Source organism: Psammomys obesus, unplaced genomic scaffold, assembly GCF_907164565.1.
Source record: "Psammomys obesus unplaced genomic scaffold, mPsaObe1.curated_primary_1811, whole genome shotgun sequence".
Classification (NCBI taxonomy): Eukaryota; Metazoa; Chordata; class Mammalia; order Rodentia; family Muridae; genus Psammomys; species Psammomys obesus.
In genome coordinates, this window is record NW_026596155.1 from 7695659 (window position 1) to 7715613 (window position 19955).

Genomic DNA, 19955 nt, shown 5'->3' on the forward strand with positions numbered 1-19955 from the left:
GATGATGTCTCATCTCATACCTTTGCATCTTCCAGCAGTATCAGCATAGTATCCATCAGGGCATTCAGAGATGCACTTCCCATCATGCAACACTGTCTTCTCAGTACAGGCAAGACATCTGGGACTACTGGGGCCACAGCTCTTACAGGACTGGTCACAAGCTAGCGGGAAGGAAAAAGCCATCAGAGATGGGTGACAGTGAGCAACGCAGCAGTGACCTCTCTCTTCGAAGTGTTCCAAAAGGACACCAGTATCTCCCAACCTCATTCTTTGGCTGCTCAAAAGAGTTCTGTGCCCTTGATTATAAACTATAAAGGGCTCTGTGCCTTCCTTTCCATGGTGGAAGGATAAAGGAAGAATTACTCCCTAAACAAAGTGCAACAAATACTCGAGGCATACCCACCACTGTCTCCAGTTCAATATGAGGTTTAAAACAGAAATGGCTTCAGCAGTGAGACTGCCAGATTTAGCAAATAACAATACCAACTTTCAGTTAAATTTAGGTTTATAATAAATAACACATAGATTTTGTATACATAAAGACCAAATAGCCTCAATTTTCCCTTCTTAGAGCAACACTTCAGGAATTCAAAGTTCCACTCAGACCATGCTGGTAAATCATACTGAAAGTGTTGAACTTTTTACAGTCTTCCAAGATCCACAAGCCTACTAACTCATTCATCTATTCACAGGCACTGATACAGGCCTGTGAAGGTGTTATCCCAGGTGGTAGACACAAAACCTAAATTGACTTGGGCTACTGCTCAAGATGGCTTATTAATCTAATGTAAGGAAAATAAATAGAAAGCTCAAACATACTATCCAAAAGTGTGTGAGATTGGAGGGAGCAGAATTCCAGAAAGGACCTTACGAAGAATTTCTTTATCAATCAATCTTGTCTTTGAAATTTAGTCAGATGAGCTAAGGCTGACAGGAACACCCCCTAAGCTGAAAGAGCAAATCATGGCTAAGGACATGGAAGGATGCGCTGTCCAGAAAGCAGCAGCTTCATGAGGTAAGAGTAGTGGGCAGGCCTAGAGAGTGGAAGCTGGTAGCCACACTAATGCTTACGTTCTTATGCCTAGAAGGCATAACTACCTGACAGTTGCCTGAAATTCAAATACAACTAGGCACCTTTAGCCTCCCCCTGTGCCCAGTACTGAGAGGCCCTGCAGTTTTAAGCACAGTGGAAACATGGCCACACTTAGAGATAAGAAAGATCCCTTTGGCTTCTGTTTGAAAAACAGACGAACGGGTGAAAGGAAAGAACTGGGCACATCAAGGCCATGCCCTTGCAGCAAGACGATTAGGGGTTGTACCAAGGTAATGCAAGAAGAGACAGATTTGAAATATGTGAAAAATACAGTGTCTCAGAGGAGTTTCAAGAGTCTGTCTCAGCGGGGGAAGGGGAAAGGTATGTGCTTCAGCCTCCTTCAGAATGCAAGGAGGTAGTTATGAGCGCAGTGTGGGATGTATGTGGTCAGCAACTCATTGATTGTTATATAAAACTAGTTCTTTTTTAAAATTTTTTATTAATTATATTTTATTCACTTTGTATCCCCCCTGTAGCTCCCTCTCTCTTACCCTCCCAAGCCCTCCCTTCCTCCCCCTTCTCCACAGATGCCCCTCCCCAAATCCAATGATAGGGGAGGTCTTCTTTTCCTTCCTTCTGATCCTAGTCTATTAGGTCTCATCAGGAGTGGCTGCAGTGTCTTCCTCTGTGGCCTGGTAAGAGTGTTTCCCCCCTCAGGGGGAGGTAATTAAAGAGCAGGCCAATCAGTTCATGTCAGAGACAGTCCCTGTTCCCATTACTATGGAACCCACTTGGAAACTGAACTGCCATGGGCTACATCTGTGCAGGGGTTCTAGGTTATCTCCATGCATGCTACTTGGTTGGAAGAAACTAATCAAGAGGGAGGATTCTAGCTATAATGCTCAATCCCCATCCAGAAAGGCAAAGAGGATGGACATTAGAAGAAGAAAACAGGAAACAAGTTAGGAGCCTGCCACAGAGGGCCTCTGAAAGGCTCTGCCCTGCAGACTATCAAAGCAGATGCTGAGACCTATGTCCAACCTTTGGACAGAGTGCAGGGAATCTTGTGAGACAAGTGGGAAATAGTAAGATCTGGAGAGGACAGGAACTCCATAAGGAGAGCAACAGAACCAAAAAATCTGAGCACAGGGGTCTTCCCTGAGACTAATAAAATTAGTTCTTAAAAACAGACATGAGTTACTTTCTTTAAGAACAGCATGCAGGATAAGACAGAACAAGGCAACAAGCAAATAAAAAAAAAAAAAGAATAAGAGTGACCAAAAAAGAAAACATCCAAATGGCAAAACACACACACACAAAAGGAACATGGTGGCAGAGAAACTATGACAGGAAGAAAGCTCAAGGGACCATTGTTAACATAGAGGACAAATACGGTCTTAAAAGGTTCCTCTACACTTGCAAATTGGGCTTTAGGTGGCTGTGTCTCACATTCCAGTGGGCCCCAGGGATAGGGATTAAAGGTATGATGACAAATGGTCTATTAAAGGCCTCTGGGTGTGAATGGAAGGGACAGGGAGAGCAATAGTGGAAAGGGCTGGAGGCTGCAAGTGCAAACCCAGAAAGAAGTTCTTCAAAGAGAAATTTCAGTGATTGGTAGAAGAATGTCTAGATACAAAGTGGGGGTGCATAGACTGGCCGGGAAAGGGGCCCAGAGCCAGGGTCTGTAGAGCAGAGGGAAGTGGTAAAGTAAAAGCTGTTCTGCATGGCTCCCCAGCCTAGGCACACTACCCACTGCCCATTGCCTACAGACACAGCCCTTCTTCATTCTTAGGGGAATGTGCATCCCCTGAATCAAGAACTATTAAAATTTATGCAGCCTGCTCCCTTACAACACTTGCACCCTAAAAATAATTCAAGAATTTAAGACAAAAGGTGCTAGATCATCAGGCCATATATTCTACCCTGTGTGATGGAGGACTGCCAATGTAGCTAGACCCAAACGAGCAAGAGTAAGCAAGAATGGACTAGGGCAACGACCTCAAGATCAAAAATAAGAAAATTAATCTCAATTCACACAAAACCAAAACAGATTCTTAAAAGCATTCTTTTTTTCCCAATCCCCATAAGACTTATGAAGTCCCTAATTCCAGAATAATTACCACAGCAGGGTAATTTTTTTTAGAAGCTAAGTAAAATTTCCTAGAAATGAAGACTTGTGGAAATTTGTAAAATTAAGAATTGACTGATAATAGTAACATTATATATCAAACATTTAAATACATGTCTAAAGGAGTCTTTAAAGAATATCGTTTGCAAGATGCCTTTTCATTACAAATTAGCCTGTAACCTCGGTATAATAGCAATAAAAATTCTAGTTGAAAAATTTTTTAATAATTCAATGCATGTACTCTAATGTCTAAGTTAACTTTAAAAAGGAGTGAGAGAGGGGATAGGCTTCTCCAAACAAACTTTAAGACAAATTACTAGGCAACAGAAATCAATAGGCAAAAGCATGTGATGTTGACACTGGGCGGGGGGCAGAGATGTAGAGCATAGACTATTGACATGAATATATGCACATATAGATTTTAATATACATTACAGATCAAAAGAAATGGTAAGAGTAGTTACTAGCCATGTTGGGGCAACTAGACAGCAAAACTGGGGAAAAAAAACTGTATGACTTCACAAACCACATATATAAATAAGATCTAGAGGGGTCAGCAACTGAAATTTGCATTGCTAAATTAATGGAAGAAAGTGCAGGGCCATTGATTTGTGAATATTAGTGGCCTATCTCCTTAAAAATTTAACAGCAAGGCTTTTAAGCATAGAATAATAACAAAAATGAGTTAAATGTTTGTTACAAAGTACTTCACACATCTGTGAACTTGTCAAAAAACAAAGTAAATCAATAGAATAAAAGGAAAAATTGCTTAATAAAGGACAAAATTCAAAGTTAAAAGATTAGAGGATGAGAAACAGGTGCATGTTTAAACAAGATGGCTGAGAAGCAGCAGAGTGGTGATGTTTGCCTAGCATGCTCAATGCCCTGGCTTCAATGCCCAGCCAAAAACAAAAACAAGAACAAAAAACCCAGACAACAACAAAAATAACCAGAAAGCAAGGCAAAACAGAACAAGGAAAAACCTTAACATTTATAATATATAAGGAACTGCACAGAAGGCATCAAAACACTTAGAAAATGGGTAAAAAATTAAAAAGCAGATTTATACAGGGAAGAGAGCCAATGCCAAACAGTAAAGATGCTCACACAAGGTAGTATTTAGAAATAGTTAAGGCAGTGATCTGTCTTCTTATGCCTAGCAACAAGGAAAACTCAGGAGCTTGGAAATGGAGATGACAGAACCTGCGACCTTAGGGATGGAGGTTGCACAGCTATTCGGGACAAACCCTGACACTGGTTTATCAAATAAAGCCTAGGCAGAGTCAATAAACCGGCCATGCTGCCCCTGGCAGGAGTCCCATGCAGCGTTCCAGATAAGCCCATAAAAGAGCAGGACTGTGGCTGATAACTGGTGACAACGGGACAGTGGAGTGAGCAGAGGAGATCAGGTGCTGGGTGACAGGAGCGCATGATGGTGCTACTCAAATGAGAACCTGCAGCCATGGGAAGCGAAGGGCCAGTAGACCCTAAAAAGATAGTGCTGAGTGAGAAAATCAGGGAACAGCAAAAGCCCTGAACACACTATGGTATAACACAGTCAACAATGCATGCACACGAAACAAAACACCCAGTTTAGAAAAGTGCCTAAGAACAAAAACAATTGAGAAGTTCAAGGGGGATGGACGGGTAGATGGGTCAGTGGTTAAGAGCCCTTGCTACTCTTGCAGAAGACCCAGGTTGGGTTTCCAGTTCCCAAGGATCTAGTGCCTTTTTCTGTTTTCTGTGAGCACATACAGACAAGCAAAACACTTACATACAGAACAAATTCAAATTCAATTTTAGAAAGTTAAGTAGTTATCTGGGTAAGGAAAGAAAAAAGAGGGGGACAAGAAAGGAGAGGGAGAAAAAAAGAGAGAAGGGGGCAGAGAAAAGATGGAGTTAAACCAGCCATTCCTAATAGCCTACATACTTTAAGGAGTGATAAGGGTTCCCCTTAAAGTGCCCCATTCTTTATATTTAATATCTATAGAGTCCAAGGCATAGGCCACAGACAAGCATGGCAAGAGTAAGTTCCTTCTGGTGGAACAAGCACCATTTTTAGCAGGTTATGCTGGATGTGCCACAACACGACTTTGTGATATCTGCAGACACAGGCCAGTTAGTGATCAATTATTAAACCAACATCAGCCAGTCTCCATCTTGAATATCACTAATCTGAATTGGAAATAAGTTACCATTATTAGCCTCTGAAGTCATAATTAACATCCAGATACCAATTGGTGGGCTTGGTTCTCACTTGTTTTGGAAAATGGGGCCATTCCTAGAGACAGAAAATATAAACTTCAAGTCTCTAACACCGTTGGGAAAGAGGAAGCTGTAGTTTCCTTTACTCAGGGGCCCCCAAGATCAGTGCCAAGAACAACCCTCTCTACTGCAAAGCCTGTGGCATGGGCAAAAATTACTGATCACTGGTGGCCTGGCAGTCAGCCATATTCTATCTTTGTGTCTAGAAGCCTTCTGACATTTGTCAAAATGCTTGCACATATAATAATCCCTTCCACCAAGGGCTCAGAACTTTGTTTGTTTTAATTTAACTTAATTTAATTTTTGGTTTTTGAAGACAGAGTCTCAAAATGTCACTGGCTGACAGGCAGCTTGTTCTGTAGATCAGGCTATCTTTTGAAACTGCTGCAGTCCTGGTCTGAACTGTGCAGTCCTAGTCAATCCTTCCAGTCTACAAGGAACGCTGGCTTTCTACACTGAACCCCTGAGCCAAAGCTGAAGCCCATTCCTCATCCCCCAAGGCAGGCACTCTCTCCCTTTAAATACAGACACCAGCCAGTCTCAGTAGCAGAGTGGTGGCAGTAAGCAGTCTCCTTGGGGACTTAAAGCGTAAATGCCTTTAGGCCTTTAGGATTAGCATTTTTTTGACATCTGTCAACCTTTAGAGAATACATCGGGCTTAATTGAACAGGAAAGTGATGATGATGGAAAGATTAACCTGCTGTGGCCAATGGCAGCCTGGCCTATCTCTTTGTCCTCCTGGAGTGGATCCACACCAAATGAAAGCTTTCACTCCAGGAGAGTTAGGGACCCCTCCCCACAAAGCCTTAAGCAAGCAGGAGCCAGGGCCATCTCTCTTCCCTATACAAATGGAGTCATCAGACCCCTAAAGCATCTCATTGTTGCTCTTGTCGAGTGAACTGAAGAGCAACAACTCAGAAAGATTGAGGGGCTGCACATTATCGATGATTTGTGGACCACGTTATTGTCAGGGTAGTCTTTCAGTAGGTACAACAACCGTTCAACTCAGCTCAAACTTTTCACTCACTGTCAGGACACTGCTATCTCCCATCCCAGTAATGTCCTCAGAGCTGGCCAGTTCCTCCAAAGACAGAAAGAAGGAAGAGATAACAAAGAAGGGTTGAGAGAAGGAGGAGTAGGGGAGGAAGCAGAGGTGGATGAAGCAGTACCAAGTTACAAAGAAGAGCTTTGGGTGGGTTCTGAGTCATATACAGCCGGAAGATCTGCACCCGACTCTCATTCTGGTCCTTAGCTATGAGACCCAAGGCGTGTTGGCTTCTTCCTCTCTCTGTCTCGTCATCTGAACTTGAGAATGATGATATCTATCTAGTGAAGTCATTGCTGGAATAAAACATTGAGTGCTGACAGGGCAGTTATTCTGTGCCTTCTCAGCTGGGTGTGAATCAGTGTCTGCTGTAACAAATTGCCATGAACTCTGGTTTAAAACATCAGAAATCCATTATCTTACAGTGTTAGAGGTAGGAAGTTCTAAAAGTCAAAGTGTTAACAGGACTGCATTTCTTCTTAGAAACCAAGAGAATTCATTCTCTTGACTTTGCCCATATTCTGGGAGAGCCTTCCTGCATCATCCCATCACCCCCTCCACCCCCTGCATCCACCCTTGCATCTTTTCTGACTCTGTCTTGCTGCCTTGTTATCACACAGATATACTTGATACTCCAGGACACTGTCCCCATCTCCAGATGCTTTACCTACTCATCCCGTCAAAGTCCCAGTTACCACAGAGTCCCAGGAACTCTGTGGCACACTCACAGATTATGGGATTAAACCTTTGAGGTCATTTTTCTAGCCACTGTGGGAGTTACACTTCGTTATTCTGTCTACCACGGGAGTTTTGCTTATTGCCATTTGATGAGGACGAGGGTGACAGGCAGATGGGGTTTACTAATCTGTGCTTTTGCCACACCTCCACACCTCTTGGTGCTTGATCTGCCTGCCTGGCTGTGATCACAGCATGACTGTGAAAAGTAAACTGGACAGTGATCCATTCAGCGATCAATTCAGCTTTAAGTCGGCGACATCAAAACAAATGTCTGCTCGGGCTAGTACGGGTCTCTTATACTAGGGAAGAGGTCTGGTACGAATGCTGTTTGCGATTTAGGGAAATGTCCCAAGTGGGACTTCATTCCTCTCTCCACATAGCTGTGAGTCTTAAGCAGGTGGCTGGGCCAGGAGAGAATGAATACCTTGTGTCTGATAAGCCATCGGGGCAGCTGGAGGAGATCCCACTTGTTTAAAAAATATATCTACATAAATGACTAAGATAAGGGAATGTCGGCACTCCACACGTATTCATTGAGCAAAAGCTGCATTAGTTACCAGTGCATGATCTGAATACAGCGGGTGCTGACAGAGAAAGGGAACGTTCCAGCCGGGCACTTACCCATGCAGATCCCCTGCTTGTTGTAGAAGCCATCGCCACAGCTGCTCTCACAGCTGCCGTCTCTCAGCACTTGCAGTGGGTCTCTGCAGGCCACACAGTGCCTCTCTGTGGGACCCCAGCAACCTGCACAGGACTCGTGACAGACTGTGGACAAACAACAAAGTCAGCGCCCAGCCCATCATAGCAGAGACTATCCATCATTTGCATACAAAGATTTAGAATTTACAGGAAGATACAGGTTGGCTCCTTGGCTCCTGAAATGCTATGCACAGATTTGACCCTAAAAAAAAAAAAGAATACCATGCCTCCCCCCTGCCCAGGGAGAGAACCACCAAAAAAAAAAAAAAAAAAAATTCTTCAAAAAAGTACAACTTTAAAAAAGTTATTGCTAAGGGATCTGGAACTGGAAATTGATGGCTTTAGAGTAATGGGAGTAACAGGAAAGGAAATCATAATTTTTGGCAAAGACGGGCTATCTAATGAAATGCCATGGCTTTCTTCCCCTTTCGCTGCCACCATAATAGCATGACAGTGTGTGTAGGCACCGGAAGCTCTTCCCACCTCCACCTGCTTCTTAAGAATGAGCTGAGGAGGGATGTCATTGGCTACCGGAACTTTCAGAGACCTAGTGCTATTTGATTTCTCTCCTTTCCCTCCTCCCTTCTCCCTATCACTCCCTAACACACCACTCAGCCTTCCTCCATCTTCTCTCACAAGTCTTGCCTCTTCCTCTTCCTATGGCACTGCCCCACACTGTATCCCCAAGACTCCCAAGCCCATTATGAAGCTGTTTCCAGACTAGAGTTGTTCTCTTAAGATTTCATTTTTTCCTTCTCTTCTAGCATTTGCTCTTTCATAATTATTTGTGCATCTTCTTTACCTTAGCACTTCTGCAAAGAGAATCTTATCCTTAACAGCGGAACACTGTGCGATTTGGCTAGCTGCCTGTTTTGATACCCCTACTGTGATTTGGTTAACACATCCTCAGTTTTACAGTATTTCCTTCATGATGGAGTATAATCTATTTTCCAAAAGCATTGATTCCGATCAACAAAATTGGCGGAGAAAATGAATGCACTTGCTGCCTACAAATGATTGGGTAATCATACCTTAGCAATTTAATTAAGTATTTGTTTGGGAGCAGAAGAAAAGACACCCCTACATTGCAAACTTCAGAATCCATTCCCTCTCTCTAAGTTCTAAATTGCACAAGAAAAGTCTTAATTTCAGACCATTTTTCTCTCTGGTGGATTTAAAGATAATTACAAATTGTGTAAACTGCCATGAAGGCTGCAACAGAGTAACGGTGGGGGGGGAGGTGAGGTGGGGCCCGCTTTAATAGAGCTGAAGGAGGATGAGCATGCGGCTATAGGGATCACCGGAAAAAAGCACCTTTTGGAGGTGGAGCATTGGGTGTGGGGAACAGCTCCTGTGTTTGGAGCTTCGGTGCCTCCACAGTGCACAGTAGTATAATTCATGGTCTTAGACATCATTGCACAGAAGTGGGATCTTTTTTTATCCTAATTGTATTGTGAAGCCATGGGAGGGATCATCATGCAAGAGTGATACAAGATCTAATTTAAAACTTCAAAACTCTTTGTCATGAACAAAAGGGGTTAGGACCTATAGGTAAAGGAGGTGACCACTGTGGAGTATGTCCAGGTAAAAGACTGCAGTAGCTTAGGCTTGTGGGATAGGAAGGGAGAGAATGAGCAAAGTTCTTACTGTGATCATCTAGTTCTGCCTTGACATTGTAAGCTTCATGAACCCAGAGCCCATTTCTACCTTGTTGACTGTGTCTGAGACATTGTTGGTGTTTTACAGACATCTCTTGAGTGATATCCATATTTAACTCCTTTGTTTATATTTTGCAAAGGCCAGACACGAATTCTCATCATACCTACAGCGAGACTCTGATACTGTATCATAACTGTAAATGGAAGCAAGGACCACTTCAGAAATGAATCTCCCCTATACACATGAGCTGTCATTTAGCTACCCTTGATTCCTAACTAGAGCCATTATGTGACATAGCTCTCATTATTCATAACTTTTTCTCTTCATTCTGAATTGATACAAAGACACTACCTAGCGCATCCACCAAACACAAAGCCCAGTCTCACACGTCAGGCACGTGTAGCAACCTTCAAAAGGAGCCGCTGCTACCCTCCAGATGCCAGGTGCTGTGGGGACCTAGGGGACCTTCCTACCAAGCCCCAAGGAAGCCACATTACCCAAGGCCTAGCACAAAAAAAAGAAAAGATGATATATTTTATCCCTTGAATCCACTGGAGTGCTATAGAAAAATCTCACTGGGAAGTTCCAAGGGAAGGATTAACAGAAAAATCAAAGATCGCACAACCAGAGTTCTGCAGTCACACGGCCCAAGGGAGGGCCTTAGACCTCATGCTATGGAAGAGTTGCAACAAGCATCCTGGTTGGTGATTTCCTTTTCAACTGATACGAGCTAATCTGGAAATAGAAACTTCAATTGAGAAAATGCCTCTATTCAGATTGAGTGCAGGCAGGACAGTGGGTATCTTTTGATTAAGAACTGACATAGAAGAGCCCACTGGGGATGGTGTCACCTCTGAACAGGTGGTCCTGAGGTATACAAGACAGCAAGCTGAGCAAGCCAAAGATAACAAGCCAACAAGCAGCACTCCTCCATTTCCTCCGCTTCAGTTCTTGCCTCCAGGATCCTGCCCTGAATTCCTGCCCTGACTTCCCCCAGTGGGCTGAGACGCCAGATATGTAAGCCAAATAAGTTCTCTCTTCCTCAAGCTGCTTTTGGTCATAGTGTTTTATCACTGCCATAGAAACCTAAGACAGCGGGGCAGTGGGATGATGAATTTTACTGTCAGAGTTCCCTGCAGCAATTTGTCCTAACTACTTCATTATTGTCTTTCTCCTTCAAGGAGCAGTCACTTCCCCAGTGAGGGCCACGCTTTAGTTATTTTAAGATCCCAGTGTTCACACTGATGCCTAGTACTCATTAAATGTGTGCTAAATGAATATACACAATTTTTTATTCATTACAGGGAAATCATGCCACCAGACACCTTCCGCACGAAAATGGCTACGGTAAGAGCCATTGGGGGTATAGACTTTACTTTCAAAATGCTGTAACTCAGATGTGTTTTTGTTGATGACTACTCATGATACACTGAGGCCTAGTACCAAATGCAGTACTGGTTCCTGCTGGCCCCTCTCTTTTCTCCGTATCATACGAACGTTGTTTTTGGTGGCCTGGCACAGCGGCAGAGATGCTATTTCAATACAGGCTGCACGAAGCTGTCAGCCCTCAGGATGACACACACCTGCTGTGCTTTACAGCTGGTGTCTAATTTCCAACACTGGGCCCGCATGACTGCCAGCTCTCCCTTCTCACAGGCTTAGTTTACATGTGGGCTCCTACTCCATTTGGGTTACTCTGAAAAAGTAAAAGGTCACCCGCTTGCAGACTTTTCAGCTTAATGTTCCTTAGTGATACATTTCCGATCATTGAGGGTTTGAATTGTATATCATGTATATTGCAGTAATAGATTTTGGAAAGAGTGGATGAGGCAAAGCATCCATCTCACATATACTAGATCATTTATCTTGGAAGGCCTCTGACTTTTCGGGCATAACAGGACATGTGTTGACTCATCAGACGATTCATTTCAAAAATGAAAAGCACGGATGGCCTTTCTTTTGCCAGGTTTATATTGAAACCCTACTCTGAGGATTAAAAAAAAAAAAAACAAAACAAAACAAAAAAACCCACAAACCTTTGTTCTTAATAATGTAGAATTGAAGACTTTTAGAAACTTTTTGAACCCATGCTTCTCTAAGAATAAAATGCAGCACTCTTCAGAGTTAAAAGCCCTTCCTGGAGGCAACTTCTTTTTTCTAGAAAACCTTCCCAGAAGGTAGGCTGGGGGTCAGGTGTTCCTAGGCTCAGGCTTAGGAGCCTCTCCAGGGAAGAGAAGCATCATTGGCTGGCCTTTTCCACCCCCTGTTGAGGTGTCAGAAGAGTATACCAGCTGGGGACTCATCCCAGGTCATCACTGAAACGAGGTTCCATAATATTCTCACTGGCAAGGGCACAGCCCCAGCCCCAGCTCCAGCTCCAGCAGGTGTGCCATAAGTGTGTCACATAACAAACAACCCATCTCTCCTGCTCTGTCTTTATTCATTTTATGGCAAGGCTACCTTCCACTTCACCTCACAAAGACTGGGAAGAACTTGATGAGGATTATCGTCAGGAGCTAGTGTCTCCTGTTCTATCACTCTATCTTATTAGTTTCATACAGAGTATCTCACTGACCCTGGAGCTAGGCTAATGACGAGGACGTCACAGCAATCGCCCTGTTTTGCTCCCCATCCCCACAGCTCTGGGGCTATAGACCCATGAACAACCATGCCTGGCTTTTTACATGGACACTAGTGATGTAAACTTCAGTCCTCAGGTTTATACATTAAGAATCTTTACCCACCGACCCACCAACCCACACTCCAGTGGTTTTATTTTTCAACAAGATGTCCTCTTTTTTTTCTTACTTTCATTCTGTTTCTTCTTTTGAAACGGGATATCTAGCTCAGCCTGGATATAGAAACCCTCTTCAGCAGAGAACTACCTTGAACTTCATATTCTTGGCTCCAGTCTCCCAAGTTCTTGGCCCACAGAGATAAAGCGCTGCCACACTTACTCCACGCAGAGCATTCTTCATGCTGTGAAAGCACCCTATCAACTGAGATACTTCATAGCTCTGTGTGAAGCTCTTATTTGATAAAAATATGTTCGTATCTTAAACTCAAGCTCATGGTTTCTTGGCATTCTATCCAATATGGTGAGAATAGTGTTTATGGTACCTAATTATCAGGGACGTAATAAGATGACAGGTTTGGAGAAGCAAACTCTTGAATGTGATCCCGTGAGTGGCTTCAGGGTGACCTAGCAGTTCTTGATTCCACTCTTGTGGAGCAAGGCAAAGCAATCTGCACTGAGCAGCAGAAGATGGAAAAGAGACCTGGAGAGGTAGGCTCACTATGAAAGGAGGAAAGGACTGGAGCCTTGAGGTGCACCTCTGCGGCCATATGAAGAACACCCTCCCTTTCCCAGCTGCCTCATGCTCCACACTCTCTCCTTGAAATCTCCACCAAGCAACAAGAACCCCTAGGGAACCCCTGGAAATCTCATGGTAAGGCTCAGGTGTCCAGATGGTCCTCTTCCTCCTACTATCAATAGTCAAAATATGCAAACAAAACAGATGAGCAGTAACTAGGCAGGATGGACTAGACTTACACAGAGCAACACATATGTATCTTAGACATGTTGCTTACTGAGGAAATAAGGGAAGGAAGGAAATATCCACTCAGAAATTCTCTGAATCGTAACATGTACCTAAAACAATCAAAGCATACACATCCCAAAACATGTGCCAAATTATATTACAAGTTACTCTGGGGCTGAGGACATGGCTCGGCCAGTGAAGTGCTTGCTTTACAATCATGAGGGTCTGAGTCTGATCCCCAGGATACATGGTGGGGTGTACTTATAATCCTAGAGCTGGAGGAAGAAACAGCAGGATCCCTGGGGTTCTCTGGTCAGATAGTCAAGTTGATGAGCTTCAGGCCAATGAGAGACCTGTCTCAAAGGACCTGGACAGTATTCCTGAATATAATAATCAAAGTTGTCTACATGTATGTTTACACAAATGCACATGCAACTAGACATACATGAATATGCATGCAAACACCCAGAAAATATGTCATAGTTAATCAAAAAGATGGGAAATAGAGGGGTAGAAATAAGGTACAACAGCAAAGGGAATGAATGAGTGATGGAAAGAACGAGAGAGAAAGAAGAAAAGAGCTTCATCCAGTCCAGTTATGGAAATGAGCCATGGCCTGTTTCTTGTGCTTCTTCCTCTTCTTCTTCTTAACATATCCAAAAATAAGTGAAAAAAAAAATTCAACAAGTTTCCACTTTGCATGAGTCACACAGGCAGGCTGAAGATGCACAGGGATGCCCATGAGAGCAAAGGCGTGGCAAGGAGGCCTTCCTATGCATTTCTGCAAGAGTGAACATTAGCACTGCTGTTTACAAGAGAGTCGTATGCATGTATGCATGCACATCAAAAGCTTAATCACATCCACACATAGTCAGGCCCAGCAATTACCTCTTTATGAATTCAATTAAAAGTATTTGCCACGATTTCTACTGAAGCTGTTTATATCACTGTTATTTATGATAATGATTCATTAAGAACAAACATTAAACAGTAGAAGGTTGACTAAATGAATGATTGGAGAGCTAGACAAAGAAAATCGTACACTAGCATTAAAACTATGAGTTGTAGGAGATAAGAACAGAATGGGGAAGACAGGCATGAATCAAGTGATTTTGCTTTAGAAAAACAAATGTGCACACGTATAGACACATACACACAGAAATGAGTTCATAAATTAGGAAGGCAGACACCAAAATACCAAGAGAAGTGACTTGAGGGAGTTTGAGCTAGGGATTTTTGTTGACTTTTTATCTTACCTTACATTTTATTGCCTTTATCAAATTATTATTTCTTGAAATAAACATGGACTTATTAGTACTAAAGGGAAAAAATTACAAAAAGAAAGAAGCTATAATCTGCTTCCCCGAGGCACATAGTAAGTAAATAGCTAATCTTTTAACCATGCTTGGAACACAGCTGAAAATTTTGCTGGTGTTAGGGAATGTGTTTGAATTTTTTAGCAGTGTCTCTGTAGACAGAGTTGGACCCAAACAAAGGATTTCCTTGTTGATAGAGGCTTCAGCAGGTAAACATGAAGAGAGAATTTTTCTTTTTTACAAGCAGGTTGGATTTCCATTGGTTCATAGATCAGAAAGTAAGTTCAAGCGCTCAGCTCCCCATGAACATGATACTCTATAATTAGTATGAGCAGTAATAATAGCCATTGAGGGGAGCACATGACACAGTGTGCTTACGGAAGTCAGAGGACACTGTGTAGAGTGTCCTCCCTCTCCCCCTTTGCAGGAGTTTCAGGGCTAGACCTCAGATCACCAGGCTTTTGTGACAAGCACCTTTAGTGACTGAGCCTTCTCACCAGCCTTCCCTGAGAACATTCTGTCTCCAGCCCCTCTACTTGCATGTACGCCTGCTTCTTCAACAACAAGTGGCTGACAAACGCAGTGACCTTTAGGCCCAATTCTTCATCTGTGCACTGTGACCAAGGGGGACCCCCAACTCTAGACCTCTGCAGAGTATCCATTTCAACCCCAGTCCCCTAGCTGTAGCCAGCATTTGCATTCTGTGGGTTCTTCTTACTTGTACGTTTCTCCACCGCTTTTCTTCTTCCTTTCAACACTCTAACACTAGATATGAAAGAAAAAAAGGATAGAGAGGAAAGAGATCCCTGAATAAAGTCAGAAGTTGGAAAGGAGGCAACATTATTGTTAGACTACTTCCTGATGATTCAGGTGAGGGGAGTCTGAGCTCCTTGGGGCAAGTTTGATCTTTGCCATCAGGGTATCTAATTTCTTCTTGTTGTTCCTTCTTTACGTATGACTATTACACAATCTACAATAAACCACAACCATAACCTCAACCAACAACAACCAATAACCAGCCAACAACCCACCACCTCTGCCGGAGCCCTCACGTTTATATACCCTCTGGAAAGTTCCCAGAATTCCAAACATCACGAAATGGCAGAAACTATCTGCAGCTGGCAAAATCATGGCCCCACCAAAACATGAGATAAATCACAGTCAGCTGCTACAAAGAAGTCCCATATCCACACATCTGGGATTAAAGCAAAAACATATTCTTATAATATTTTTGTGTTTTTAAAGATGCCAGAATTCTCACTACACCCAGCTCCTGTTCATGAAGCACGAGCTGATTTCTTCATACTTCCTATTTGTCCACACGAGCAGAAAACCAAAAAAGGGCCCACAGAGCAAAGCCCTTTGATGGGGTATGTTCTCAGACGTCCTGGGGGCATCGGCACGGATGCTCAGATCTCAGTTATGAGGGGAGCTGGTGTGAGTTCTGTGGGCAACAGGGAAGACAGAGCAGGGACAGTGTCGGAGTGGGAAGTGAGAAAGAGCAAGAAAGAGAGAACACTATGTAGTTGAGCTGAAGTAACTGAAAATGACATGAGCATGACAGGAAGCCAGAGGGTGTCACTAAGTTTGTAGCCCATCACTGAAATATTTTCGGGGTTCTTGTGTGTAAGAAAGTATGGGATCTGTCTATAAGACAAACCGCCTTTCATCTGTGGCTGGTTTCCTCTGGTCTATGGAACTTTTGTTCTTTCATTGTCACTCTAAGAAGTACAGAGAGATGGCACATAGTCACCGGCCACAGCAGTGTTCCCAGGGAAAGCACCAGCAGGTAGCTTCTCTTCTCTGTTCTTCTCCTATACAGGCATATCCAAAGAAAGAGGGGCCTTTAGTACCACTGCTGCATGCCACCCTTCACCTAGCTATCTCAAGAAACGCACATTCTGTAAGGGCAATGCTGTTCTCCCTTCCCTTTGATGTGACTTGAAACAACCCCCTCTTCTATCCAAGTCCCTGAGACTGTAAGCACCCAACTACCTTAGAGGCAAGAGACATAAAGAGAAAGTTAGAAGAAGAAAAAAATAGATTGTGTAATATTCCTGAGGCTACACCTAGCCTGGAATTGCTGACAAGGAGTAAATATCAGAAGCTAAATAGAGAGCACATCACCTGTGGCCTCTGCCGAGGCATGCCTGAGCATTCCTGTCTCCCTTTCCCCCATGCAATAGCACATCACACTTTAATTCCACCCAAAAATCACCCAGAATGCCTTGTAGGTGCAAAACTATGTGAAACTCACAAAGTTGAATGCAACGCCACTTCAGTAATAAATCCTTCCCTGTCACCTTTGTTTTGAAAAGTGACTTTAAGGCACCGAAGGACATCAATTCACCTAAGGATAATTATAAAGACAACTATCAAAATTGACCTTGCTTTATCTGCTTTAGGGGACAGTCTTCTCCCACAGAGAAGAACAGACCTTAAGTGTACGAAAATTTTCTGTCTGGTTCACTGTTTCCCTGATGTCTGGTACAAAAAAAAAGAGAGAGAGAGAGAAGGAAAGAAAGAAGGAAGGAAGGAGGAAGGAAGGAAGGAAGGAAGGAAGGAAGGAAGGAAGAAGGAAGGGGAATGAAAGAAAGAAAGAAAGAAAGAAAGAAAGAAAGAAAGAAAGAAAGAAAGAAAGAGAAAAAGAAAGAAAGAAAAAGATACATAGAAGAGGCTAGACAGGTGCTTGTTGTGTGAGCAGAAGGAAGAGTCTGGAAATGGTACTCGAAGACAAAAGTCCCTATTGACAGACAGCAGCTATGTCTGTATGGCTGCTGTAGAGCGAAGGCAATGGTAAGAATGATGCAGATGGTTGGCAAGGCTGAACAAAGTGAGTGGAGGTGGGGTGGCAGCACTGTACCAGCCTCCAGTCTCAGCATGGCTTAGTAATAAAGCTGGCATGGCACACGCTGTGGGGGACACTAGTTTGATAGTGCCTAACCCCAGTCAGGAACTGCCAAGCAGAGTTCCTGTCTTGTTGCACTCTCTTCCTAGAAAAGTCCACCTGGGACACCATGAGGCTACCGTTAGTCACAAGCATAAGCCGTGACCCATTAAGTCTTTCAGGGCTGAACCATGCTTCAAAGAGACGGCCACACTCCCCCAATGACTAGCTGTGCTAGGCAAACATACCTCCAACAAGTAATCAACATTTGAAGTTCCTCTGCTCAAACCTCAGCTGTAAAATCTCAGCTATACCAAGCTCTTATATATGTAAATTTTCAGCTCATCATAAATGCTTTCTCTAAGGATACACTAATTTTGACTGAAATCCAAATAATTTCAGCATCTCATCATTCAATCCAAACACTTCAAGTAAATGAGAAGAGGATTTTAACTGAAAAGTGGAGTAAGTTCTCTGCATTATATCTCTGCATTATCCATCAGATATGGGTGTATTTTATTTTTAAGCAGACATTAATGTCAAAAAAAAAAAGTGCTTGTTTCTTCATGTGAGTCATTTGGTATTTGTCTCCCCAGGTTGAAAAATAAAAGAGTGATTTCAATAATGTCTATAGCTGCCTTTTATCACCCACATACTATGTGCCAGGCAGAATAAATTTATACTTTTCAAAATTCTCTTCTAGTCCTCATAATAATTGTTTGAAGTACATAATACTATCATCATTATGGAGATGAGAAGAATGAGCCTCCAAAAGGTTAAATGACTTGCCCAAAGCTATATAGCAGTAAGTGGTAAATGGAGGTTAAAATAATCCTTTCAGTTACAATCCTATAAAATATCCTGTTGCTTGATTCCTTGGTTTTCAGCATCTGAGACTATATAACATTCAAATAGAAAACACTTTGCAGTCTCTTGCTGCTTCAGTTTTGCCTGTTGTTGTTTCGGTTTTGAGTATCTCTATAAGCAACAGCCACCCTGTTCTGGTTACCAGCTCGCTATAGACAATGACTGGGTTATTTACCTTCCTATTCTAAGACTTTAGAGCAGTGCTTCAAAGAGGATGAATAGGGGATAACAGACAGGAAAGAAAACTAGGAGGAGGCAGAATCCAAAGCCTCTTCAAGCATTATGAAGGACTTATAAGGCACATGGCTCCATTTCCTAATCTAGGCATGTGAATTCAGTCTCTTAATTTTGACAAGAAAGATGTGGCAAACCTCTCTGTCTCCATCTTACCCACAGTCCGCTGAAGCATGGAGTTGAAGCATATGTACATGACAGAGCTAAAACAGAAGCCAATGTCTTTTCTATAGCTCCAGCTCTTTCTTAGGGTTCTGTCTATGGCGTGTGTGTGTGTGTGTGTGTGTATGTGTGTGTGTCTATGTGTACGGTGTGTATTATTCAAAGGTCTTACCAGGGTAAAACAGAGGTGACTAAATAGAGGAACAAGAAAAGCAAGGAGGAGTGTTCTCAGGGCCTTAAGATTTCAGCCTGGATAGAGACTTAGATTTAATACCAGACTTCCAAAGTGAGGCAATGGAACCACAGCACTGACGGTAAGAACACAAGGCATGCAGGCAGGGGCAAGGCAATACTGGTAACGTACCCACACTTGGATAAGGCCTGACACCAGGCTGCAAGTGACTAACAAATGGGCTTTTCATCCCTGGAAATGCATCAGAACAGAACAAGCAGCAAATATCCAGTCCTAGGACCTGAGGTCTATGAAGTCAGTAAGGGTGGGATGAGGTGGGCAACAGGGGATGTTGAACCAGATCTAGCAGGTAGCAAAGGATGCATAAAGGTTATGGTAAAAACCTAAGCGCTCTTCCTAAAATCAGGATTCGCACTGAAGGAGTAACTCCTCAGCGGCTCCACCTGGTGAGTGAGGGAGGCAAGCAGTACATTGCTGGTCTTCGGTTTAGGCTACTATACAACCTAGGTAAGACTGAGCCTCGGTTCAGCCTGTCTGTCATCAAACTCCAAAAATAGAGAAGGCAAGGAAATGAAATGGAGACTGAAAACCTGAGGCATGCTGTCATCCACAGTTACTGCATTATTTACCTTAATCAAACCTGACGTATAACCATGCTGGTATATGCCCAGAGGTGTATAAGGCACGGCGTGCGCCGGTACACATCACCGACCTCCCAAGGAAGGGAAAAATGACAAAAGGCCTTCCTTCAGAGAAGATTCGCTGGCAGGACTCAGGCGCTTCTTTTCACCATCTCATTTACCTGCTCACGATCTCTTTTGAAGAGCCATGTGTATGTGCTACCTTGGCTTTGTCCCATGTTTCCTGCTCTTCCTATAGCTGACATAGTAAGCATGAATATTAATCAGAAGCTTTCTGTTAATTAGTTTCCTTGGCGGACTGCGCACTTTCTTTTGGTTTTGATGGGTCAATAGAGTGGAGAATTATCCCAGTGACAGCATAAATGACTCTGCCAAGAGAAATCAATCCAGGTAGCTCTGCCGCTATAAAATGCCAGGCTTCTTTTGAAAAGTTTAGCACATATTGGAAAAGCATGGGCTGGACAACAGACATTCAAGGTCAATGGTGAGAAGTCAACACAAATGCTACAAGCATAATTATTGCAGAAAAGAAAGAGGGGAAAGGAA

The 19955-nt window shown here is 43.1% G+C and overlaps 1 protein-coding gene across 1 annotated transcript in view; it reads right to left on the reverse strand.

Moving 5' to 3' along the window:
- The window catches only part of Fras1 (Fraser extracellular matrix complex subunit 1), a 400690-nt gene that overhangs the window by 195074 nt on the left and 185661 nt on the right, over window positions 1-19955 (reverse strand). Inside the window, exons 15-16 of the mRNA XM_055594513.1 lie at window positions 7831-7974; window positions 21-161 (exon numbers count right to left, since the gene is read on the reverse strand). Of these exons, the coding sequence (XP_055450488.1) occupies window positions 21-161; window positions 7831-7974 (285 nt within the window). The remainder of the gene's footprint in view (window positions 1-20; window positions 162-7830; window positions 7975-19955) is intronic.